Consider the following 27,052-nt stretch of genomic DNA (forward strand, 5'->3'; position numbering starts at 1 on the left):
CCCAAAAGTTTTAAAAAGCACCTTTAGAAGTCAGAACAGCAATTACCGTGGTGAGGAGGGGCGTTAGGGACCGAGGAGGAGCTGTATGGGGTGCAAATTACACACCAGTGTAATCATGAGTACAAGATCATCAAGCCGTACACTACATTTTACACACAGGTATGACCAAATGAATAACAAAGCATCAAGCAGTGCACTAAGCTTACTAGACTTTTATGCAGTTTACTATGTGTATGTTAGCCCTCAATTAAAAAAAAAAAAAGGCTCAGCTAGAGGACTGTGAATAGATTGGAACAATGCCCTAACACAAGCTGGGAGCGAGCTGAACCTCGGGAGGAGCCTGGTCTGCTGGGCACCAGAGGCTCACCCATCTGTCGCTGAGCACTGGCTGAGCACAGGGGCTGGGGAAGCGCAGGAAGCCACCCCACCCCCTGCAGGACTCAGGCGGCGGCGGCAGGGCAGGTAAGCTCTGCCGTACACACTGCAGCACAGCCCCGCAGCTGCCGGGAAGGAGGCTGGCGCAGGAACGGCAAGCTCTGCAAGGAGCCGGTGTGTGCTGCGGCTGGGCACGCAGGGTGTGCAGGGCCACTTTGCAGAGGGACCGCAACAGGTCTGAGTCTTGAATGTCAACGGGAGTTCACCAGCACCTCAGCAGGTAGAGAACAGGAGGGGCCAGCTTGGAACCTGTCTGTCAGGTGTGCCTGGAAGAGGCGCTCCCACTCGATGTCTCCTATGGCCTGGGCCACCTGGAGCTGGTGCTCTTGGTGACAGTGATGGTGTCCTTGGACACAGCAGATGCACAGCTGTGTGGACTTCCTGGGAGTCTGGTGGTAGTGCAGGACCAGCGAGGCAGTCTCAGCGGCAGCTGCTGAAATGCACTGACTGCAGAGGGGTTCAAGACATGCATGGCTCAGAAGAGGGTCCAGGTGACCCAGCCTGAGCGCCCCATAGGCGCAACCCTTTGAACAGGTTTCTGAGCGCCTACTCAGGGGGTATGGTGGGGACAGAGGAAGCAGTGACAGGCAATGGCCAGGCGCAGGGACGGGAGGCACAGGCAGGCTGCCTGGGGATGAAGCTTGGCTGGGGTCAGGAGGAGGCAGTGGGCAGGGAAGGGAGGGGAGGCTGCATGGTCCTGGGACCCCACGTGGACATGTCGGGTTGTTCCCACATCCAGGCTCTCCAGGGCCTGGTCCACCAGCATTCTAAGGAACAACTTGGATCCTTCGTTCAAAAGGCTCTGCTCTTCAATCACACCAAGCAGGAGAAAGGCTTTCCCTTAAGAAAAGAGGTAGGCTATACCGACAGAGCCATGCCAACATCAGGCAGACCCAGCTCTGAATCTCAGGCCCACTTTCTAGCCAACGGACTTGACCTGTGAGCCTCGGCTTCCTCATCTGTAAAACAGAGACAAGAGTGGCTCCATCACAGGTCAATATGAGCTAAAACGAGATCCTGCCTGCAAAAACGCCTGGCTTGGCACCGACAGACACATCCTGAACATTCTCATTTATTTGTGGATGCTAGAAGAGTGGAACAATGGTCACTAGAGCCTGGGAAGGGAGGGGAGAGGGGAGAAAGAGAATCTGTACCAAAATACAGTCAGACAGGAGGAATCAGTTGTGGTGTTCTATACCACAGGATAGTAACTACAGCCTCCAACAATTTATATTTCAAAATACTAGAAGCATCCAAAGATGACAACACATAGAAAGAATGCTTGAAAAGACATAAATGCTAATTACCCTGCCTTAATTAGTATGCATTGTATGGAAACGCAATACATGTATTTCGATACATGTATTGAAATATCATACTGTACCAGATAAATATTTCTTTAAATGACTGGTTTAATAATACCTGGGACGGGCACTTGAGAAATATTTACTGACCTTAGCCCCCTGGCAAAGAGATCACGGGATGGACACAATGGCAGCGGACTGGCTACCTTTTACAAAAGCAACCCCATTCTTTGTTGTAAAGTTCACTCTCCAGCTTCTAGCAACTTCCTGTCCTCTGGCCTTCTGGCTTGCTGGTGGACTACACTTGGCCTCTCTGTGGTACTTCTGAGCTCCTGGGTGACCTTCCCAATCCCCAGCCTCAGGGGCTAGGACTGGCAGGGTAAACAGCACCAGGTCCGGGTAGGATTCGCCAGCTCAGGGCCCGTCCACTCAGATGGGTGCTAGGTTGAGTCCCGGCTACTCCCCGTCACCTGCCCCTCCATCTCCACACCATCACACCAGCCCCTCCCTTGAGAGATGCCAAGAAGCCACAGACTCTCTCCGGGTAATGACCACCACGCTGGATGCTCGGCGAGCACTTAGCAATGCCTGGTAATGCTCGGAACACTTTCACACCTTGTTTTACTTTACGCTCAAACACTGAATTCCTGCAGGAAGGGGGCTATTCAGGACAAGGAACTTGTCCCGTGTCACTCCCACTGGTGACAAGTAGAGCCAGGATGGGATCTAGGAAGCCTGGCTCCAGTGCTCACGCACTTAGGGATCCTGCTGAGCTGCTCAAACCTCCACTTCCTTCCACAGCACCTGCACTGTCATCCATTGTCAAGCCAGCCTCCCAAAGGACTGTCAAAAGACTAAGCCAGGTCCATCTCATGTGAACTGGAGAGCAGGCAGCGCAATAGAACAAGATTCTGTGGGTGTCACGCGTGCTAGGCAAGTGCTCTGCCTCTCACCTGTACTCTCAGCCCTCCTTTCACGTTTTTATTCCATATACCCAGGGCCTAAGCATCAGAGGGGTCATGGTGACCCGGGGTTATACCACTCCTAACCAACGGCACCCAGTGCAGGGCTTTGCAAGGGGCTGTTGAAGGAGTCCAAACCAATATTTATGGCGGGGGAGGCTATTCTCATTCTGGAATGAGGGAATCAGCAAGCAAATATCAAATGGAACAAATGCTGGGGATATGTGAGAGTCTGTGTTGCACACCAAAGTGAGAGTGACGCAGGGCTGCTGAAGCAAAGCACACACACGCGTCCAGAGTGCCCAACTGCAGCGCCACTGGGCAGGTGAGCTGATAACGCTGCCCTATTTAATGGGGAAAACAAAACCCCTCGAGTGGGAAGGTGAGAAGGTACAGACTAGGTCCACCAACAGGAAGAACGAGGCATGAGGCATTCTCCTCCACAGGCGGGCCCATTATCAGGGGCACTGCATCTGCAGGGACACAGACCCGGGAAATGCCCCTTATCTGGAATCAGAACAGACTCTCAGAACTCAGACTCCACGGCCCATGCTCGGCCCTTGGACTCTGAGACCAATTTCTGCGAACTTCTTGGGAAGTTGTCTCTGACGTGTCGGGGGCTGCAGGGGGCTCTCCTCATGCCCGTGCCTTCACCCCAGCTGGTCTTCTCCATGCCCCTCGAGCCGAGCACTGCCTCTGGCACGGCATCAAGAGCCAGCCAACACCTGTGGGAGGAATAATCTCCAGACCCCACGGGCACCCAGCAGGCTCTTCAATCACACCAGGGAGCAGCTCGCTCTCATTAGAGGACATGCCGAGAACTCACGTGGTATTTCTCTCTAAGGAGAAAGAGTACTTTACTATATTTTATTCTCTTGTCACAATGGCCCAGCTTTATGCCTGAAAACAGACCAGAGAGCTACACCCTAACGTCTCGTGCTTAAGTGGACACGACATCGCTGTAGATAGGGACAAAAGGCACGAACAGAAACCAAATGGGATTTGGGGCTAGATACCTGCAGCCCAAAGGAACGATGACTCAACCCTGGGAGCCTGGGCTTCCTCGCTCCCTACAGGATGAGGAGCGTGAAAGAAGATGGAGGCAAACAAGTGCTTCCACCTTCGGCACAATGAAAAGCCCCCCGCCCCCGACTCGGTCACTTTCTGAAGGGCCTCTCTTCTGGCCCTGCACACACTCGACTCACTCCCACCAGGATACTCTCACACTCAAATCATGGCAGGGCTGGCCCCTGTCCTTCAGCTCTCAGGCACAAGGCCACCTCCTTAGGGAGGACTTCCTTCAGATCACCTCCCCAAACCGTTTCTGGCTGGTTCCCAGACCCAGGTCACAGCCTGGGTGGACGTGCTCAGGCCCATCTGCCCCTTCTTCCAGAGGGCCCGAGCACAGCTGGGTGCGGTTCCTCGGGAACCCTGTGGCCTGCGCAGCACCAGCCTGCAATGCCTGAGTGCCCAAGAACGGCCAGGGCAGGGAGTGGGGGGAGCCGGCCGGCCTGTGCTCAGCAGACAGTGGGGCTGCGGCTCTCCCAGCGAAGGAGGCAGCCCAAAGTAAAGCGTCACCCAGAGCAGAATGATTGGAGTGAGAAGAGCCTTTCCATGTTCTCTTTGCACAGGAGGCTGTAGCCGTCCTGAGCTTGCTTAGGCTGCCAGCCAGCGGTCAGCAGCGACTCATCTTAGACCAGCAGGGACCTGCCACTCACCTGGCCTCAGGACGCTGCAGGGCAACCCTGCTGCTCTCAGGATAAAAGCTGCACTGCTCTTGGGCATGGAAGAGCGACTCCCAGCACTACCACCCTGCTTTCATGAAATGTGCTGGAGTACTCAAAAGGGGCAGGTGGCTCCGAGAAGTGAGCAGAGCGGCCCCCCTCAACCATGGGCAGCCTGCCAGGCCTCCCATCCAGTGCCCAGAGCAAAACCAGGTGTCCTGGTTTGAGGACTTTGGCACTGTCTAGGACTGGGTCTCTGCGGCTCAGAGATGTGTGCGCCACTCCTCCACTGACACTTGTCATCTTAAGATAATGAATGTTCACTGCAGGAACCATGCGAATCACTGGGGACACGAGACACGGTGTCCATCTCTCTCCACACCAACTCCTGAATCCTCCAAAGGCCTACAAGGCCCCCGTGACTTCACGGGCCTCACCTTTAATTGGCACCCCTTGACACACTGCTCCAATACACGAGGCACCTCCCGTCTCAGGGCTTTGCAGGGCTGTTCCTTTTTTTATCAAAATGCTCTTCTTCCAGATACCTCCATGGATCCCTCCCTTCAAGTCTATGCTCACATGCCACCTCCCCAACTCTGAAGGGCCAACCATGGTCACCTGTTGGGAACTGTACCACCCAAGCCTCCTGGCACTGCCCATGTCCCTTCTTGGCCTCGCCACTGCTCTCTTAGCGCCCCTCACCAGCCCTGTGATGATGCCTCCGACCAGTTTTACCTTCCTCTGTCCCTTCCATGAGGCCAGGGTCTTTCTTCTGTTCCTGGTGTACCTCCAGTGCCTACAACGGCACACGGCAGACACCCCAGTCCTGGCTGCAGAGATGAGCAGTGCTGACCCACCTTTCGAGTGATGCAAAGGCTAGTTAAAGACCACAAATGTCCTAAGAGGCCAACCTGGTAACAGAAACTAGCAAAGCCCCACCCAGCACGTGAACACAAGAGGTGGTGGGTGCCTCATTTGTCCGTCCCCACCCTTGATTTCCTGGTTTGAGCCAAAAGCTAGACGAAGTCTCCAGGGCTCAGAGCAAACTGGGCAAATTCCATGCAGCAGACACTGTGTGTCCACTTCACGCCTCAGAGCCACCTCCCAGGCAGAGGGTCACGTTCCAGCTCTAGTCTGGGACCCAGAGCCTCTCACCCCCGGGCCCTCCCTGCCCACTTGCCCACTCTGCTTTTCCCTGCCGACTCCTCCGGGATGTGGAGATGCTGACCCTCCTGTCGGTGGCCTTCAGTCCCAGTTGCCTGCAGCCCTGGCTAGGCGGCTTCCTCCCAGAGCCCCCAGCCTGTGGGCTCCTCTTGGCAGTCTAGCCCACCTCCTGCTCCGGAAGAGACACGGTTGCAGACGCCGCCGCCCTCTGAGATCACGCTGTCGCGCCCCCTCACAGGTGAAGCAGAGCGGCCACACGCAGTAGTTATCTGGGATAACGGTGCCTTGGAGCTGCAGCTCCACTGAGGGACCGGGGCTAGCCCAGGACGGCCACGCACAGCGGCAGGATACCCAGGAGAGCTCGTTCTCGCGGGGCCCGTCTGTGACTGGGTCGCTGGGTCCTGGATTTACAGAGTCCATCTCCCCCTTCAGCATTCACAACCTCTCCCAGAGGCCTCCTGGCTCTTTCAGGAGAAGAATGGTACGTCCCAGATCAGCACTGACCAGCAGGGGGTTAAGAGTACAGTGAGGGCCACCGAAACGAGGGCCTCCAATCCCAGCTGGACTGCGGCTTGGTGCACTCCATGCCTGGGAGACCCAGCTGCCACTGGACATGAAGCCAGGTTGGAAAGAGCCCTGGGGCAGTGACAAGGGACCCTAGCCAGTTAATAATGCTCTGAATCAAAGAAGCAAGACCACTCCTTTTTAGTCCCTGGTTCCACACGCCACTCCCGAGTGAAGCACCCATCACCAGGCGCTGTCACACAGAGAACTGGCTAACATCTGAGGGGAACGCTCACTCTCGGAGCCCAGGCCAACTGAGGTGACACCCAGAGAGAGACAGCTGATGTCCTCCTTCGGGGACAGGCGAGACTCTTCCGCCCCAGAACCCTCAGCGCTCACGCACAGTCCAGCAGCGTGGGGCACGTGCGAGCAGTGAGCATCGGCACTCCCCCAAGGTGAAAGCTGGCGGCTACGTCATGGGCAGAGAACTCCCTGGGGTCTTGGTCACCGCCACTCAACATTGAATACCAGGGGTCTTCGTCACCATGGTCACTGGGGACAGTTCTCCCTCCTGCCCACGAGGTGCCTCGTGAGGGGTACACTGCGTGGGCATCCATGTTCATCAGACCAGACCAGCCTGCCAGTCCTGAGGCGAGGTCCCAAGTGGAGGGGTGGCAGGGTCACTGCGCAGCCTCAGACACCACGACGACTATCACAAGGACACACCTACTTGGACGGACTCAGCCAGCCCCGGAACAGCACCACGCACAGCATGTTGGCCTCACCCATGGAAGCCATGTCTGTCCTCACTGCAGAGATGGCAGCAGGAGGAGACCAAGGCCCAGAGGCGTCACCAGGGCGACACGCACGCAGGATCCAGTGCACCAGCAGTCTGGCTCCAGAGGGCTTGCTGCCTCTTATGGGGGCATGTGGTACGGCACCAGAAGTAACCCTCTCAGACATTCGTCCCCTAAACCTGGCCTTGGAGAAGACGGCACGCAAGGGACAGGCTCAGGGCTGGAGATGTGGATCAAGCAGTAGCGCGCTCACCTGGCATGCGTGCGGCCCAGGTTCGATCCTCAGCACCACATACAAACAAAGATGTTGTGTCTGCCAATAACTAAAAAATATTAAAATTCTCAAAATAAGTAAATAAATAAATCTTTAAAAAAAAAAAAAAAAAAAAAAGGGACAGGCTCAGAGTGACTTCTGCTCTGAGAGGCATCACCAAGAGGTCATGAGACCCCTATGACTCTGCCACCACTCCACCCCCTGCATCATTCATTCACGTCCACAACGAGCACCTCCTGCGCACTCTTGCAAGCCCACAGTGGCCCCGGCCAACAGCATCGCAAGACAGTGGGTGGGAAGCCAGGGCTGGTGGGGGTTGTACCTTGGCTGTGTCCCACCATATCCCCAATCTGTCAGCACCAGGACACAGCAGGCATGTGCCAAAGGAATGCAACAACCAAGGAAACTGGTCTGCAGGAACCCGGGATAGGAAAAAAATCCTTTTTAAAAAAACACCTACAGAGGGCTGGGGATATAACCCAGTTGGTACAGAGCTTGCCTTGCATGCCGAAGGCCATGGGTTCAATCCCCAGCACCACACACACACACACACACATACACAAAAGTGCAAAAGCAAAACAAAACGCACTTAGAGGTAACGAGGTATGTGCCAAATTTTAATTTATATTCTTTTTGCAACAAGACTGAGATGTCAGCTTCAGAATTCGTGTTCGCTCTCTGCTCAACCAGGCAATCCCCTAGCAGGAACCATATGATTTTAATGCACAGATGAATTTCAATCAGACATCTATCTAACCACGCTGATGGGTTTTAAACTTAACCCTGAATTACAGTCCTTCTGAATAACTCTGCTCCCCCTGCTTCTCTCTCTCTCCAATTTTGGTTTGGTTCTGTGAGAGGTCTGCTGGTAAAAATGAAGCAATACCAGTAACTTATCTGCAAATTACGGGAAGGAGAAAGTAGGTTAAAAAAGACCAAGAAACTAAAACAAGTTTGATCAAACCACATCCGAGTCAGGCAGGAAACAATAGGAGACTCTTCTCGAGAGCTCCCAGGGAAGGAGGTGAGTGGCACAGGACCACTGTCAAGCAAGTCAACGGGGGATTCGCCTGATGCATGCTCTTCCCGAATTTCAGCTGCAGTCATCAGAATACAACCAGCTTTGACTCGCACCTGGGGAAAGGCAGTAACCGGAAGGAGAAAGCCTGCACTTTCACTTTGGCTGGCAATTCCTTCCACACTCGAAAGCCTCATTTTCAGTTCAGACATCCATCCCAACCAGCAGTTGTGTCCCAAAAGTGATCTGTCACACCAGAGACGGGACGTCCACTCCAAGAAGAGGCCAACACAAGGGCAGGTCTCCCACACTCCCTCTGACGGGAGGACGCACCTGAGCAGGTGTCCCAGGCTGAGCAGTCACCAGAAACCCGCATGGGCCTCTGCCTCCAGACATTCTGCAAACCCAGAATGTCACATCAATATCCTGCTTGGCTACCCTACTCGAGTTCCCCAAGATGTCACCACTGGAGGAAGCTGAGGAACAGTTTCTGAAGACTGCATGCAAATCTACAATCATCTTAGTAAAAAACTCCACTGAAAAACCTGCATGTCCATTGACGAGTGGGTAAAGAAGATAGGTATCACAGATGATGCAATACCAGCCTTAAGGAGAAAAAATCAAAAAGGAGTTTCTGCCACAGGTGACACTTGGATGGGCCTTGAGGACACACTAAGTGAAACAGGCCAGACACAGGAGGACACACACTGTGACTCCTCTTACACGAGGCACCTGACACCGCCCAACTCACAGAAGCCGAGAGCAGAACGAGGCGTGGGTGAAGGGCCTGGGGAGGGAGCGGGCAGCAGGCATTATTCAGTGGGACCAAGTCTCTGCAGCACGTGCAAAGCGCACCGCACCCCAAGGTGAACGGTCCCGGAGCCTTGCACAGCACTGGCCTGCAGCAACAACACAGTCTGCACCCAGAGCGTTGTTGACAGACCTCATCTTAAGTGTTCCTGCCATGATTTAAAGCCCTCTATGACCTCCAGACCCCAGAGGTCTGTGAACGCATCCTTGCGACACCAAGTCTGAGCCACACTGCAACGCCAACAGTCTGTGAGGAACCCTGGGCAGCTTCGCGGGGCCTGGAAATCACATGCCACAACAAAGTCCAGAGGGACCAGATGCGGCTTGAATTGTTACAATGTAAATGAAGTGTCAATTAGCAGCAGGCTGGGTGGGGACAAGGCAAACTTAATGGCAAACACATGTCTCATCAGACGGGGGTCGGGGGGCAACTCCGTGAAGCTTGCTGCAAAAAACACATGCGTAATGGAGACCAGATCTTCCGAATCTCAAGAGGCTCCAGAAATCTGTACTCCAATGTGAAACTTCATAAATTTTAATATCAGTAATTCACAACTTTTTCTTTTAAACGCTGTGAAGATCAAACCAGGTTTGGGAATGTACAAGGGCCACGCTGCAACCTGCTGGGCACTGGACAGACCTGGAACACGTCTTCACCCTCACCCACAGCTCTGGGCTGGCTCTCCCTGTCGTCTAAGTGGAGTGAAACTACTTGCCCAGGTCACCCGGCTGGCGGGTACTGCTCGCTCTGACTGGATGACCCCGCGATTCTGACGACTCAGCCTCCTGTGGCTTGCACCGGTTTAGTGAAGCTGGTTTAGGAAGTTGCAGGGAAGGGCCTCCAGCTCCCTGACCACCATGGGATGTCGGAGACAGACCTCTACAGGAGTCTTTTCTGCTCAGCACTTGCCATGCCACCCTCTTACCCATACTTCTCCTTCCCCTCAGAGCACTTACAAACTCGAGAGAGTACATTTATTTACATATTTGACCCACATCTGTCTCTCCTACTGGATTGTAAAGCTCCAATGTGACAGAAACCATTTATGCTTTGGTATATCCTCCAGAAACAGCATGACAGCCCAAAGAAAGGACTTAATAAGCATTTGTTGAATGAATCAAGCCAGAATGGGACAGGCCACAAAAAGGCCCCAATTTGGCTATACCACTACCACCGCCGCCAAGGAAGGAAAGTTCCTGGGAACATTTTCAGAGGCCCTAATGCTCCCCTGAACAGTAAAATGGCCTGGCCAGACCACTGCACAGCAGGAAACCCAGAAGGGCAGGGGCCTCCTGTAACTGTACTCCCTGCAGCAATGACTCTTCCTGTGCAGGATCACGTTCCACCCATTCGTCCAGGTATGACAACACAGGTACTAACCCCAGGCCGGCCCAGCCCTTTAGCCTACGTCTCTTGCCTGAGCACCTGGCTGCAGAGAGAGTTCTCAGGAAAGAGGCTTTTTATGAAACAATCTGTGCTCATCCCAGCACTTACACTGAGCCCATGCTGCAGCGACGTGACAACAGACGCGAAGCCTGCCGCGAGCTGAGAGGGGTGAAAGCTCTGATGAGCAGAAATCAGGGGAAAGGGCCTTCCAGGTGTGGGTCTGGTGAGGGCAGAGGCACGGAGGTAGAGCACAGGGCAGGTGGGAAGAGGCAGCTGGACCTTAGGCCATTCAAGCAGGCGGTAAGAGGGATGACAGAAAAAGAAACACCAGGGGCAAGTGGAAGACTCAGAAGTCGTCACAACCCCGACCATCGGGTACACTGGCTTTGGCAGCATACAGAGTACGACTCCAAGGCTCCTGCAGACCACAAGCATGCTCTTCTTAGTCTACACACTGTTGATAACTTAAAACTTGGGAGACTTTACATAAAAAGGCAGATTTTCAGCTTGTTCGGAAACATGAGATGTGTCCCCATTCCTGAAGAACAACTGCAGCAGGGGTGGAGAGCAGCCGCACAGAGAGGTGAAATGCTCAGCCTGCACGCACCCAGCACTCGCCAAGCCCGCACGCAGCGCCGTTGCCATTCCTCGACACTCACTGCCTCACCTCTGTGGGTCTTTGTGCCTCGGACAGGGCATTCTCTCTCATCCTGCCCCAATAACAGTGCCTCACAGATACACAATCTCAGGCCCAGAGTGTACGATCCTTGTTCAATGACACATGATCAATCAATCCACCATAAATACCTGAGCCAGAATTTCCTGGGTAAGCATTTCAAGACTGATTAGATTCTTGAATCACAGATCAGCTTATGCATCATCATTGCTGTGTAAGCAAAATGTTGGTTTCTGATTTTAGAGAAACGTGGATTAACAAAACATGCAATGGCTTTTATCAAGGTCAAAAGACAGTCCCAAAGCCAGCAACTCACAGAATTCCTCTGAACGTCATGCTCAGTCTTGGCATACACCTCAGACAGCTCGCCATTCAGAATGACCTCAGCTAAGGAGTTCACCAGCGGTGCGTGATGTATGATCAGGAAGACCTGGTAGAAAGGGCGAGAAGGGACTTGCGTTAGGAGTGCAGTCTTCCAACCCCTCCCTCTCTGACCAGGAACAATAGACTGGGCTACGTGAGTCCAAAGGTGCCGTCTTCCCAGGTACCCTCCGCTGGGTTGGCCTGCCTTCAGACTGCTGCCTACCTGGCCAGCTGCTCTTCCTCTGAAGGAAGACATTGAAGCAAGACCATCCCTCAGAGCTGGCTGAAGCCAAATCCAGCCAAGCGGAGCAATGTGGGGAGGAGCAGCCAAACCAGCGCACTCCTTCCGCTCCACAGGCAAGCTGGGGTCAAATTCAATTATACTAAGACTAGAAGGCTCCGTCCCAACACTTCAGCGAGGGCCAGCGAGTTTTGTCTCAACCAGGACTTGGCAAAGAAGTGGAGATTCCATCACTGGAATGTGCGCCAAGCCTGTGGTGGTTTCAGCATGCTGGCTGCTACAGCAGGTCTACAGGTGTGGGGCTAGGAAAGAGAAGCCACAGGAGCCAGAGGCAAGCCGCACCTGCCAGGATGCAAAGCAGCAGCTCTGAGTCGAGACGGTCCAGCTCTCCACCCTGCTCCCCAGTGGTCAGAGGAACAGCTTTAGGAATCAGGGTATTCAAACTACCTTGCAAAGCTGGACTAGGCACGCCTGCGATCTTGCTTAAAAATGCAAAGGCAGCAACAAGGTGGAGCACAGTGTGGGGAGTCCACTGTGTGTGCATGAGGAGAGTGTGCATGCACATTTGTATCTACTCATTTATGCATGCATAGGACAGGGTTTCTCAATCTTGGCACTCTGGACACTACGGGTCTTCTTTGTTGTGGGCATCCTGTGCATTGTAGGGTGTTTAGTAGCAGTGCTAACCTCCACTCTCTAGATGCCAATAGCACTCCCTCCCCTCAGTCCCAACAACAACAAAAATCTCCAGACCTTTCCAGATACCCCCGGGTGGGGGGGGGGGGTGTGGATCATCCCTGGTTAAAAACTCCTGGCAGAGACTCTCTGGAAGGAAATAATGAAACCCTGTACTGAGGTTGTCTCTGGGGATAGGAACCAGGAGTGTAAACTTAGAAAAAAGAGAGAAAACTTGGCTTTCACCCTTTTAATCTTAAGAACGTATAACGTAACCTTGACTGCCCCTGAGGAGTAAAACTGGGTGCCCACAGGACATGGGTAGGAGGGAGACTTTCCTCACGTCGTCTTTTATATCATTTCAATAGGGAGAATATATTATTCAAATAAATAAATTAAAAGGTACAGGCAGAAGAGCTAAATATCACAGTCTTTTAAAATATCAGGGAGATCTTCGTTATTATACAGATACAGTACGACCAAACGATCTAGGCCACATCCAGGGCTGTGGCAGGCACTCCAAACGTTTGTAATACTGGCAATTGTTCTCACCTTCATGACAGCCAGATTACTGCCACATATTACTTGACCACAAAACAAAACCCATCATTGAGTTTTGTTTACTCTACAATTATCTATTACGTACCTTGCATGAATATGACCTTATTCCTTCTTTTATTCAGTCCTAAGCATTCAATGAGCACCTTCTAAGGACCCCTACCTAAGGGAGCATGTGGTGCTCATTTTCCCAGCTTTGAACTGGGGATGCGGAGTCACTGCAGGGTCCCAGGAAGTGTGCACAGGCCAGACTGAAAAAGCTAGGCGGGTTGTCCACGCTGCGCTCTCACTCTTCACTGTGTGAGGCAGTTTGATCTCAGGGGGAAGACATCATCTGTCACCCTAACGTCATACCATCAACGTGAATTTTGTAACTGTGCTTGTGAAATGATTTGTAAGAATGCACTGATCTTGTAGTGATGTAGGTAAGTTTTCACACATTTAAATCACATTATAATTAAGTTAAATGAAAATACAGGGGGAGGAATGACTTGAGATTTTTTGATCTTTAAAAAAGATCTTTTAAAGGGATCTAAATTTGAGGAACCCTGAATTATAAGCTATGCTTTCTGCAAGACATTGAAACAAATAATTAGGTACCTGCACCACTGGTGCTTCACTAAGAAGACAGGAGAAGGAGACTGTCCCCACTGGAGGCCCAGCGTGGGTTGGCCTCAGGCCCCTCAGCTGAGGCCCTCCCACACACCGCTCAACAGCTCAAGGGTCCCCAGGCACCACCCACAGATCCATAGTGGCTGAACAACTGGCCCGCTCGGGTCCTGCCAGACTCCCAGAATCTCAGCAAGACGTGCTGGCAGGTTTCTAACGAGGAGGCAGGAAAAGGAGAGGCTGGGTTGTCCTGAGCTCCGTGGCACAGGAGGGCATTCAGCAGTCGGCCGAGCAGGGCTCTGAGCAAACAGAGCCTCAGAGCAAGACTCGGGACACAAACAGTGGTCAGGCCACATCCGGATCTCCCTCGGCCCGCAGCCTGAGTCTTCCTTCTCTGGTCAGTGAGATCCAGCCTCCCCGAACTCCAAATGACAGGGATCCATTAGAAGAACAGACTCTCATCGTAGCCAAGAAATATCTGTACCACTGAGGAAGTGGGAACAGAGCTCTGGTCAAACGTTTGACTGCTGACGGTCTAATGGATGGCCTGCAAGTCTGCGCTGCTAGTAATAAAAATATTTTTAAAGTTATGTAACTGGGTCACCATGGAGTTTTCCCTTCTTGTAAACATTACATAATTACAAGGAGGAAGCACAGTTGCTGACGGAGGGAGGCAGACAGATGGGCTCAAGACCGAGTCCGGGAGCTGAGGCCGTTGTAGGACACCTTGCAGAAGGTAATGTGGGAACTAGAACCACAAGAAAACCCTTTAAAAACAGCCTCATGACAGGAAATTGTTAAGTAAAGGTGCTACGGGATGCACACCATGGTCCAGCGGTTCCGGGCTTATTTCAAAATACTGTGGGGTTGGGATTGGGCTCAGCGGTAGAGTGCTCGCCTCACACCGGCGGGACCTGGGTTCAATCCTCAGCACCACATAAAAATAAAGACATTGTGTTGTGTCCATCTACACCTAAAAAATAAATATTAAAAAATGTATATATATACTGTGAATAAGAGCCAGACAAGGCACACTTCCAGGGTATCAAGAGCGCTCGTCCGTCGTTGGGAAACCTGGGTCCCCATGTGAAAACCAAGCATGAGTGCCAGGTTTGATTTAGTTTTCCTTTCTCTTTAAATTTCCATCTCCTGCATGAAAAACACACAAGTCACCTCTACCCAGTATCTGGAAATAGAACACCCTCTCCATGTCTTCTGATTTTATTTCAAGATGGAGCACAGAAAGATGGCGATGCAGCCTGGGGACCTCCTAACAGGCAGCAGAGTGCACAGACCCAGACCTGCCAGGGACACTAGAGAATGGGCAGACATACCTGTGACAGGAGATAGAGAGACACAGGCAGGCTGATTTTCGGTCGTTCTCCTCCCTAGTGAAAGTCAGGGGAAAGAGGGAGAAGGGGGTCAGGGTCACAAAAGGAGCCACAGAAAATACATGATGTGAAAAGCCATCGGTTTGAACCTGTGGTGCCTGGCCCCTGACTTCCTCCTGTCCCGGAGGCTGCCCTCTCCTGGTGACAGGCACAGCCTGACTGCACTCAGCGCCGTCTGCAAGACCAGCTTGTGACTTCGGAGATCCCTAACCCAGAGCAGCAGCTGACCCAGGGGAGCTTGTCCCTGCAGCTCCCAGGGCTGCTCCTTTCCTGGGTGGGGCCTGTGGCTCCCGTGGTGAGGCCCCAGGCCCGCTCTCTCCCTGGGAAAGGGTCTTCAGAATACGAAGGGGGAGGTTTGGGGCCCCATCCCACACCAGCTCTGCAGGGGAGAGATCTTCAGAGTTTCCACTTTAAAACCCAAAAAAAAGTGGGCTGGGAAATTAATTGACTTGTCAAGGTCCCGGGGTTAGGAAAGGGAAGAGCAGAAACTTGACCCCGGCACTGAACCCTCCAGTTCCCAGGGTCTGCTGCTGCCTCGGGAGCCGCCTCTGCTGGAGCCCGTTAGGCCACGACTTTCTCCTACCGTATTAACTTATTTGAGGCAAGAACCCCCATGCTCCATCTCCCAAGAGGAAATGACCTGGAGACACACCTGCAGAGGCCCCCCGCCAGACGACAAGGGCTCTCCTGCTGAGGCCTCCGCTTTCTCCCCCCACCTCTGGAGAGATGGCCCAGGCCCTCCCGGGATCAGCATTTCTGAGAGTCCCAGAAGCAGCTGCTCAGAATCAGTTGGGAACAGGTCACACATGCAGATGCCTAGTCCCGCCTCAGCCCCTCTGAGCCAGAACCCCCACAGGGGGAGGGCGCAGAGGACTTGCCACTGGCCACCTCTGTCCCCACAGAGGACTCGAAACTATGGATGGTCCTCCACCCCTGCCTGTCCTGCATCCTCTGCAGACCCATCAGTTCTGGGAACTACCAGGAAAAGTTGCTGGGGTGAGAAGACCCAGGGAAGGAGGTACAGAGACCTAAGCCTGAATCCTAGGGGTCTCCTGTGTCCTCTCATGTCGGTGATCGGGCTTTTCCTCACTCAACTGACAGCTCTCTTTGGGAAAACCAGCAAGCTCTAGACGGCCTTTTCCTCGGGAGTGAACCTTGGCCTCTTGGGCAGCCCAGCTACAGCCTGCCAGGCGCAGACCCACCTTGTCGGGGCTCTCCAGGGAGGACACATACAGGGGCAGGAAGAGCCTGTTGAGCAGGTGGTCGCTGAGCACGTCATTGAGGAACTCACAGTTGATGATCAGTATGTCATTGAGATAGTGCAGGTGGTCCAGGTGCTCGGCCACCAGGTCGCTCAGCTTGCCCCGGTTCCTGTGCCTGCCGAGAGAGACCACCACCTCAGTCTGCAGGCCAAGCTGGGGCCGCGGGCCTGACATGAGCACCCTGGACTTACACTGAGGCCCACTGATCTCAAGAGACACCCATCCTGACCCCACAGAGGACAGACACAAAGGAAAATGGACAAGTCCACTGCTCCCATTTTAGGGGACTCCTGAGGCCCTCCCCATGAGGGCCTTGGAACAAGTCGACCCACAACTGCAACCCCAAATAATTGGGACAAATGAAGCAAAACCCAGTTAGCGAAGCTCTTAGCAAGCCACTGCACGGGAGCAGCCACTAGTCGATCGGCAAGATCCCGGCTCCCCAGATCAGCAGAGTTGATGGAGCCCTAAATCCTCACAATTAAAACGCTGCAGAGGCCTCTGAAGGGAAAAGCCGGCCCTTACTCAGCAGCCACATCTGCCCCAGGGTCCTGACCATCTGTGAGACAGAGCAAGGACACAACAGGCATCCCCGGGCCTGGCCTGAAGGTCTGTGTGTCCCTGCAGTTGGCAACAGGCGGGCTGCCTGGGTCTCCTGGGTGGAGTCAGGCACACTCCAGAGACCACCCAAAGCACCCGGTGCATGTGCCCACCACCCCGGCCACACGGCCACAAGCACCACAGCCAGAGCCAGGCGCTGCTGATGGAACCGGCGACACTCAGAACCCAGGAGATTTAAAAAGAAGATAAAAGGCAAAAGGAAATAACGGTCCCTACAATGCCACCACCAACCATCCACCACCGACAGACACGTAGGGACTGTGGCTCCACAGTCGTCTGGCACATTCTCGCCTCTTCCTATGACCAACCTCAGAGGCAGGGGCTGCACATGTGCCAGTCCAGCATGACACACTTTGAGAAAATGAGGACCAGAAGGACCAATTTTGCTTCTTTACATAATTTCTAGTGATTGTTTCCTTTTTGGTACCAGCGATTGAACTCAGGGGCACTCAACCACTAAGCCACATTCCCGGCCCTGTTATTATTATTATTATTATATTATTATTCTGCTTAGAGACAGGGTCTCACTGAGTTGCTCAGCACCTTTCTAAGTTACTGAAGCTGGCTTTGAACTCGAAATCCTCCTACCTCAGCCTCTCAAGCCACTGGGATTATAGGCGTGCTCCCCCATGCCCGCCCTAGTGATCGATTCTTATGAGATTTTAATAAGATCTTCAGTAAACATCTACAGCAAATGCATGTTGCAAAGCCTTGGAGCCTAACAAGCACCTGGGAACCTACCACGCCGAGACCACAGTGTTCACACGCAATGCCTTTTTCTTTAGTTGCGATTTATTGCACCTCATTAAATGGTTGAGATACACTACTTAATGGTTAAAATATCAAAGTGACATAGACAGGTTTAAAACTCAAAGAAGAGATGCTGCTCAGCTGACGATGAAAAGCAGTGGCCCCTGGCCCAGCCCTGTTCCCACCTCCTGGCTCTGAGAGGCAGTTTTTAACCTCTGGTTGCTTCTGTAGACAGTTCCTCCCATACTTTCATAAACTCTGTAATTGAGTCTTTTTACACATAATCTGTCAACTCCTGTTGTGACAACACTGTGCCCCGCCCCCTCCCTCAACAGCAGGTGTGGGTCACTGCTGCTGACTTGTAGATGTCACTGCGCAGCCAAAGAGGGAGGGCTCTAGTCACTTCCCTCCCTGGACCAGGGTGTCTTTCTGGCAACAAGTGCCTGGTGGTGCCTCGTATCGGTGCCTGTTCAGACCCACAAAGGAGCGTGTTTTCTCAAATGCTCAGTCAGATCTGCAGCCACCTGTGCTCGCTTCTTTCTCCATAGCAGACCTCATATCTTATCTACCCAGCTCCTCTCCCCAGAAGAGCTCCTTCCTGGGTCCCTCCCACATCAGGACCTCTAGTAGACCCGGGGAAAGCTGGCGTTCTGTGGCAATGTTTTGCAGTGTGGGTGATTTTGCCTTCAAGGGGACATTTGGTGACCTCTGGAGACATTTTTGCTGTCACAGCCGCAAAAGACCAGATGCTATTGGCTTCTGTGGGTAAGGCCACGGATGCTGCTAAACACCTTACGAGGCAAGGACGCCCCTCACAAAGGGAGAGGAATCTCACTGTGGGACTCCTAGTCACCCCTCTGGAGACAAGATCACCCTCTTCAATTACTTTATAAACACTTGTTGAGATGTAATTCATACATAATAAGACTCACCCACTTAGAGTCTGTAATTGAATGGTTTTTAACCATTTTCCTTCCTCCCTCCTTTCTTTTGTGCGGGGGATGGAAGCCGGGCCTCGTGCTGGCTAGGCAGGTGCGCTCCCCGGGCTACGTCCCAGCCTCAGGGTCGTTAGTGTGTCCAGAGCTGTTGGGCCACCGTCAGGTCGACTGGAGAAAAGCCCTGCGCGTGCTCATTAGCAGTGGCTTCCCACTCCCCCGACGCCCCCTCCTCCTGCACCCGCGGCCCAGGAAGCCTCTCATCTCCTCCCTGCCTCTGGCTCTGCCGATTCTGGGCACTTTATATAGATGAAATCACAGGGCGCACGGCCGGGTCGGCTTCCCCCACTTCGCACCATTTTCTGAGGTTCGCGTTTCGTGGCGCCTCAGCACTGGGTTCACTTCACTGCCAACACTGCCCCGCCTCTGGCAGACCCCATCTCGTCATTCACTCCTCAGCTGACAGGTCACCCTAATCTCCTAACCAGCACCACCGACAGGTGCACTGGCACCCTCCTGTACCGGCTCTGGGAGGCGGGTGAGCCATTTCCAACTCTCCACTGTTTTAAACAGCGGGGAGAGCCGTTTCCAATCCGCAAGCCCACGCTCTGCCCACACCATAGGAAGAACTGTTCTCCCGGAGTCCCCCTCACACTCTGCCCACCCACCAAACACCCAGGGGCCACTTACTCCTCATCAGTCTGCACGCAGGTGTCGAGCTCGATCACGTGGCTCCCGATGAACCAGACCAGGTTGGAGAAGTAGGGGACGGCAGTCTTGTCCCTGATGTAGTGCAGCATGGCCTGGTTGTCCACTGAGGAATTCACCAGAGAGTCGGAGTCAGACCAGCAAAAGTGACTTGGGGAGATAAAAAACAACCAAAAGCCACCATGCAAAAGCCCTCTGCTATCATCTGAAATCGTCTTTCCTGGAAATACGTGAAAATGTTCATCTTATTCATAAAACTGTCCTCGTCGAGGCCGTTCTTATGCTAGGCTTAATAAAGGTACACACGGGGCCAGCCAGCGTCCGTGCGCTGGGGCGCCCACCATGAGCAGTGGCCTGTGCCGACCCCAAGAGAATGACGCCCTTCTCAAGCAAGGCTCCTCACTCCCACGTCAGGGTAAGTTAAGAAAGAGGAAAACCAGAGGTTAGCGACTTACATGACACTGGCATAAGGAACAGGCATCGTCATGGAAGGAAAGGCAGAAACAGACAACAGTTAACAAGGTTAGAACTGGGAAGGTGAGACAGCTCTCGGGGAGATGAGGTGGGGCAGGAGCATCTGAACCAGAAGAGAAGGGTCAGAAGACCGCCAGGAAAAATGGCAGCAGCAGGCGGCAAACCAACCACCGCGGGGGCCAGGGCCGCAAACTCAGAGGCTGCCAGGTTGGCCGTGGCCCAGGGGGCAAAGGCGGCCACCTGGCGTGTTAACTGAGGAGTCCAGGCTTCAACCCAAAACAGGCAGCTGCTTCTCAGCACCAGCTGACCCCTGTCCTGCAGGACTGTGGGCCCAGATAGCCAAATCTACATCTTCAAGTCAGAAACCCAGACTGTTCCATAAGATTTCCCAATTTTTAGATACTGTCAATGCTTTTTAAAACCATCTAAGCCAATTAAAACATGTCTGGGGACTGGTCTCAGCCCTCAGGCCCTCAGTTTGTGATTCTGCATGGACTAGACTGGGCTCTCAAATGTAATGTAATCCCAGAAGTGGGCAGGCATGAGCCCCTGAGAAGCCCCCACCCCAATCCCAGGTCATCTCAAGTAATAACAGCCTGACTCACAAAGGCCAGAGCCCTGAAATCCCAAAGAAAGCGGAGCCCCAGCTCCATGGTGGGGCCTACAAGGGAAGGAACCTGCATTAGGCAGGAAACTCCCAAGGCGCTGCCTTGGTACAGACGGGGCCAGCCAGCTTCGGTGCGCTGGGCAGCTGGGGCAGCTGGGGCAGCCTGGCCGGTGCGGGCAGGGCCCTGGAGGGCTGCTCCTGCAGGCAATGTGCAGGGTTAAGCTGGTCCGGGAAGAAGGGGTCTGGCAGCACAGGGCTTTCCACAGGGAACAGAAAGACGGTATCGCCCCCTGCTGTTCGTGCTGCTAAGTGCTTTTACACATTTTTTAAAGACAGCCTGCCTTCCAGCTGTATGGAAATATACCCAATAAGCTGAAACACAGACTCTTAAACCTAACATTTGAGAGACAACTTTGCTTTATCTAGTTGTAACATGACCACTCTGAATCCCACAGATGCCTCCTTGGGACACTCTACTCTAGGTAGCAGGACCCAGCAAGACCCAAACATGCAGGGAAGACAGTGGTCCCAAGGCTGAGCTGAGGGTCCCGCCAGGGCAGCTCCCTGGTTTCTCTGCAAGGGCTGGATGAACAGACCAGAGGGAGCAAGCTCTTGCTGCCTGTTAGAACCAGCCAAGGCAGAGCCCGCAGGGAACTCACCTTTGTAGACATTCAGGGTGATGGTCCTCACAGCAATTCGAACCATGCTTTCGGGATGATTGAAAAACTTGATGGCTTCTGTGTACAGGGCAAAGTCATTGGTATGCTAGAACAAAACAAGTACCAAAGAGTCACAGACCATGATGAGACAGGCCTGCCCCACACGAGCTTTCTGAAACCCATCAGAAAGTGGGATAAGGGGGGAAAGTTGCCACTGTGAACCTCAGGTCAGGAGTGCAGTCCCAGGGGAGTGTGGAACGGGGAAGGACAGGGAGGTGAGGACTTGGCAGAAACAGAACTCAGGTCCAGCACCATCCCGTCGCTTCTTAGCAGGACAAGACCCAACTCCTGCTCACCAGGATTCAGTGAGACATTTCCCGTCAGGTAAGACTCAAGCCCAGCAACTGACACCCAGCAAGCACTCAAGACCAGGGCAGATTCCCTCGGATGTACTGCAGCTTATTTAAAAGGTAAAGTTTTACTCAGTTCGGAATCTCTACTTTTCTCTGGAAGCTGAAGAACCCAGGTGTCTTCTGCTGTTAAAAAGGGAAAATGAGGGGCTAGGGAGGTACCCCACTGCGAGAGCCCTCCCGGCACTGCGTGAGGCCCTGGGTTCCATCCCCAGCACCACCAAATGGGGGGAAAAAAGGACCAGATCAAACAGTGGAGAACCCCAGAAACCCACTGACTGCCCCAGACTAAGAAAAAGTGAAGTGGGCTCTGGACCAGGCACACAGTAGAGTGCTCCTCCGGAGGCCCATGTGCCCCCCACACAGCACCCCTCTGGCTCTGAGGGCATGCAGAGCAGCACAGGAGAAGCCTGGGGTGGGCCGGGGGAGTGGGAGCCTCCAAGACCAGCCCTGCCAGGTGGGCTGTGGAGGGCTCAAGGCACCAGTGTTCTGGTGAGGACCAGAAGTCAAGCATGCAGCTCCCAAGTGACAACTACTCCACAGGCTCACGTTAAAGAGGAAATCAAGCCCACCTCAGAGAGAGGCTCCGGCCACCCCTGTGGCGATCAGAAGGGTGCTCTCTCAGAAGCACCACTCTGACCCCAGAACCCAAGTGTTTTGCCCTCCCAGCCCAGTGTGCAGAGGCCCAGCTGCATCTGAGCAGGGGTAGAATCCAGCCGCACTCTGTCCCAACCTCACAGGGGGCTTTTCTCGCACCAGGGAGAACACTGGGAGAATGCTAACATTGTCCACCTGTTTGCTGGATGTGTTTACTGAGCACCTACTATGTGCTAGGTACTGGGCCCCATGATGTTAATCTTCAAACTGCCAGTGTTCTGTGGTTGACAACTAGTATTTCTTCCCTTTGAGACCAGCTCCTCCCCACCACTGAACAACTAAAGTCAAGGTTCAGGCTACCGTTGCCACACCAGATGAGACAGCTAGACAGAATTTGTCCAAATACAGAAGATACATGTGGACTACAGCGTGATCCCAACACAGGCTGGGCGCAGACGTGGTCACCAATCGGACACTGCACACAGTGTGCGGCTGGCAGCAGCCTTTGAGTTGGCCCCAGACAGCCTCACCCCTGGACCACGAGCTCGTGCCCCTTCGCTCACTGAGCCAGGCTGCCCTGCGTGACCAGGAACAGGGCAGAATGGTACGTGGGACGTCCGCAGCAGGCCGTGCCACACCCCACTTGCCTTGGTTCTGGGGCAGCCTCTGAGGGAAGCGGCTGCTGAGACAAGGGCACTTGAGCAGGCTGTGAAGAGGGCCATACAAAGGGAGACCAAGCTGGCCACCCATGGGAATACAGATCCTCCACCCTGATCCAGGTTTCAGGTGACTTTAGCCTCCCGGGAAACTGTGCCAAAGTACTTCTGCCAGGCCAACTCCAAACTCCAGACACACTGTGGGAGAAATGTGATGCAATTCTGATCAATGAGACAGGAAGGAAAGTCTGGTGGGAGATTTCTGAGAAAGTTGTTTTTGGAAGTAAAAAAGGGACACAAGAAGGGAAGTGATTCATCAGAAATTTCAGCAGTAGCATGTAAATATGTGATGTTTAGAGCTGCTGCAGCCATCCTGTGACCATGAGGAATAGAACCAGAGAACAGATGCCAACTGAACAGTCAGTAGAGAAGGAAGATGGAAAAGCCTGGGCCCTTGATGAAGTGGGAGAGTCAGGATGAAGCGGACCTAGCACAGCCGGTGTTTGTACCTTTTAGTATATGGGATAAATTGACCTTATTGGTCAAGATCCTTTTTTTTTTTTTAATATTCATTCTTAAGTTTTAGGTGGACACCATGTCTTTATTTTACATTTATGTGGTGCTGAGGATCAAATCCAGTGCCTCGTGCATGCCAGGCGAGCACTCTACCACTGAGCCCCAGCCCCAGCCCCTCAAGTTCCTTTTAATAGTGAAAGCAGCAGCAATTTATCTATTTCAGTTGTTGATTCTCCCAAGGAATCAGGGGCGTTAGCTTGCAGAGAAGAGCACTGTCTATAGGATGTACTATAGACTTTTTCAGCACTTTACAATATCCTCTCTGTCATGCTCAGTGGCACAGCACTTGCCTGGCATGTGTGAGGCACAGGGTTCAATTCTCAGCATCGCATATAAATAAACAAAGACCCACTGACAACTAGAAAACATTTTTTTAAAAACCATCTCATTTAATTCAATCCCTGAAAAGCCAAAGCAAATATTTTCACACCGATTTCTCAGATGAGGAAATCGAGGCTCAAGGTGGGACTGGAACTTCCCTGAGGTCACAGAGCAAGGAAGTGGATAAAGCAGGCCTGCCTGACCAAGCGCTCAGGTCTCTCCTACAGGGTGTCACTACTGGACAACTCTGCCAAGTACAATAGAGCTCTCAGCACAGGCTGAATTTTACATTTAAAGTGAAAAAGTAATTTGTTGAATTAAAAACAACCTTTAAGGTGTGCCAAAGTTAAAGGGTGTTGCCGTGACAGTCACTGATGGTGACCCAAGCTGTGACGTGGTCAGCTCTAGACCCAGGTGCCCCTGGCAAACACTCACCTCATTGTAAAAGAAGTGGACAGTGTGGTTGTTGAGCTTGAGCGAAAGTGTTTTCAGGAACGATATGTAATATGCCATGATCTCCTCGTCAGAAAAGTCGAACTTGTGGACGATGATGGAATTCACATAGTTATTGGACAGCAGGTAATCTGGAGGGAGACAACAGCGGGACAGGTGACTTCCAGTGGGAAGGGCAGGCAGGGTGCCGGCACGTGCGGGGCCACGGCAGCCCCCGCGCTCAGTAGGCCCCGGGTTGCTGGGTCACCCACGATGACGGGGTGACTGTCAACTCGCCAAGAAACCCTGGCTGCGCACACACTAGCAAGGGGGAAGGCGACGCCGGGGGGAGCCTGTCCCTCCTTCACACCAAGAAGAAAGGCCCCTCAGCGCCTGCTTTCCCTGCTGGCCAAGGCCGACCTGGCGCGGCGGGAAGGGCAGGCGGTGCGTGGGCTCTTTCACTAATACCCACGAGTGAGGGGAACGGCTCTGCCTTCTATAAAAAGCTGCCCTGTTTTGCCATCGAAAGTCACATCGTCATCCCTGAATGCCACACAGGACTGCCACATAGGGCCTTCCCTCCTCACAGCAGTGCCATTTCACAAGGCCACAGCCTGCTGGACCCGAGGCGCCACGGCTCAGTGCTTCCCACTGTGACTCAGGGTCACAGCTGCTGCAGAGCCAGGCTCGGCCTCGGGTCTGCAGATGAGAAAGGAGCCCAGGAAGGTTGGGTGCCTTGCCTGAGGACACAGAGACGGAAAGTCCCGGAGAAGGGTTCAAGCTCATGATGCTGCAGCCCGTCATGCCCACAGTAACAGGGACTGGCGTGAAAACTGGGCACTGAGGGCCTGGGGCCAACTGGCCCAGCATGGTGACGGCTTTCACCTGAGGAAGGGAAACCGGAAACTGGCTGGAAGCTGCACCTCTGGGTCCTGAAGTGGTGGCCATGACATCAAGCAGTTCTTAAAACAAAACGAGGTCTACGGACCACCAGCAGCTGCAGCGTGCAGCGTGAGGCCTCAGCGTGAGGCCCCTGGTGGACAAGCTCCTCTCCAGCCCTCGCCAGCCACCTGCAGAGCAGGGCTGCTAATGCAAGAGCCCGTTCCGCCTCCCCTGTTCCCTACAGAGGTCAAAGGCAGGATGTGACGGGCACCTGCTGGGACAGGCGAGGCAGCACAGTGACACGGCTCAGAGCCTGGCTCCTGAAAGGCCAGTGCCCAGACCGACCGCACAGCATGCCCTAGAGCTGGCGGGGACCGCAGAGGCAGCACCCAGCCGGACCTGTGGGCGAGGGTCCCCGGGGATGGGTGGGTAACGGGCTCCTTGGGCAGTCTGCTCAAGAGGCGCTGGGTCCAGATGTGCACGAGGATCCCTGCTGCTTGGGTCCAGATCTTGCCTGCCACCTCCCAGACATGAGACCCGGGCGAGCTGCCCGCCCTCCCCACTCTGCGGTCCACTTGTCTGGAAACAAGGTCCTCCTCAGGTTGTCACAGGGTGGAAGGAGACAACACAGCAGCCCCCAGGACGGCACGGGCAGGGGACCCTCTTCTCAGCCTGCTCCAGCAGCGGAGTGCAGGGCCGGCACCGCTGCTCCGAGGAGAGTGGGAAGCAGCCCGTCAGCTCAGCCTCATCCAGGGATGACTGAGCGTTCTGCTGGAAAGACCACATCACCAGAGCAGCCAGCCTCAGGTCCCTGGCAGGGCCGCAGGGTGGCACCACGCAGGGTGGAAGCCAGCCCCTGGGAAGGCCGCTGTGCACTCTGAGCAGGCGCAGGAGACGGCCTTGCAGACTGCAGTCAAGAAGTAGTTTTCAAACTCCGACAGGAACGGCTCCTAAGGCTGCGCTCTGGCCTACTCCGAGAGAAGGCAGGTGCTTACACATGTCACAGATGCGAAGGAGACAGCTCAATACATGCACCTGTGTATTCAACACAGCCCCCTCAGACTTTGGGGGTCGGGAACATGCACACCACAGGAGAGCGGTTACGCCCCCAGCACTCCAAGGTTCCCGTGCTGCACCCGCCAGGCTGTCCTCCTCCAAGGCCAGCCCCACCCCGACTCCCACCTCCACAGACTCATTTTGCCTGCTCCTGAAGCTGGCGTCGGTGACCGGGCGCACTGCCCCTGGGTCTGGCCTCTCCTGCTCCTCACACCCGCATGACCAGCTGACGTGTGCGGCCTTTGCTGCTGTGAGTAACTCCACTCTGAATACCCCACAGGTTATCTGCCCCCTGCAATCACGTGTGTGCCACGCAGCCCAGGTGACCCTCATGCCTGAAGCACTTCTCTCTGTCCTTCTGACTGTGGGTGGGGACCGGCGGGGAGGGTCAATGGGCTAGAGGAGGAGGGAACACAGGCCGACTTGCCGAGCCCCGTGGCACAGATGCCCATGCTGGCAGCTCCAGATGTACGTTGGGAGCCTCCCGGGTGTGTCTAGACCTAGGACAGCCAGGGCATAGACCACTCCTCGTGGGGACTTTTTCAGGGCCTCCAAGAGATGACTGAGTGTTGGGGGACCACCATGGGGGCAGGGGAGGGCCTTGATCACTGTGTGGCTGACTTTCTGTGGTATCCTTTTATAATAAACCCAGGAGTCTGTAAGTAATCTCAGTCTCTCGGGCCTCTGTCACTTAGGTCACCAAACTCAACAGGTGATAGATGTATTTGTGAAGCATCTGCATGTCAAAGTGAAAGTGTGGAAAGCACCTAAATGCCCACGGTCAGGGCTAACAGATGACGGCCAAGCAAGGGCAGCGCTCCAACCTGATCCATGAGGGCTACTCGAAGGGACAGGAGAGGATCTGGGCGACCCTGGGAAGGAGGGAAAGCAGAGCAAACAGGAAGACAGTCTGTGTGCGTGCAGCCGTGAAGGGGAGACAGAAACCGACTTTCCATACTTTTGTAAATTCTTCCTATCTTGTTTTATAATGAAGACACTTTCTATGATTATAAAACACAAATAAACACAGAGCACTTCTCCTTTCATCCCTTGCAAATGCCAGTTTACAATTGGGCGGTGACTGCTGCCCTTTTCCTCAGGCTCCCAGAAGCCCTCTGACCAACTGCCCACACAGCAAGGGGTCTGCCACTCTCGGAGCAGGTCTCCTCCTTGACTCCAGGACAAGAAAAGCCGCACGCGCTGCCTGATCTCAC

At 53.8% G+C, this 27,052-nt stretch overlaps 1 protein-coding gene across 5 annotated transcripts in view; it reads right to left on the reverse strand.

The window, feature by feature from the left end:
* Positions 1 to 27,052, reverse strand: part of Clec16a (C-type lectin domain containing 16A) — a 177,181-nt gene that overhangs the window by 130,905 nt on the left and 19,224 nt on the right. For all 5 annotated transcript variants that reach the window (XM_027940442.2, XM_027940441.2, XM_027940444.2 and 2 more), the window contains exons 4-9: positions 23,904 to 24,052; positions 20,909 to 21,014; positions 19,151 to 19,274; positions 16,095 to 16,269; positions 14,836 to 14,889; positions 11,372 to 11,485 (exon numbers count right to left, since the gene is read on the reverse strand). In XM_027940442.2, coding sequence (XP_027796243.2) covers positions 11,372 to 11,485; positions 14,836 to 14,889; positions 16,095 to 16,269; positions 19,151 to 19,274; positions 20,909 to 21,014; positions 23,904 to 24,052 — 722 coding nt within the window. The remainder of the gene's footprint in view (positions 1 to 11,371; positions 11,486 to 14,835; positions 14,890 to 16,094; positions 16,270 to 19,150; positions 19,275 to 20,908; positions 21,015 to 23,903; positions 24,053 to 27,052) is intronic.

The sequence above is a fragment of the Marmota flaviventris genome, chromosome 19 (assembly GCF_047511675.1).
Source record: "Marmota flaviventris isolate mMarFla1 chromosome 19, mMarFla1.hap1, whole genome shotgun sequence".
NCBI classification, from domain to species: Eukaryota; Metazoa; Chordata; class Mammalia; order Rodentia; family Sciuridae; genus Marmota; species Marmota flaviventris.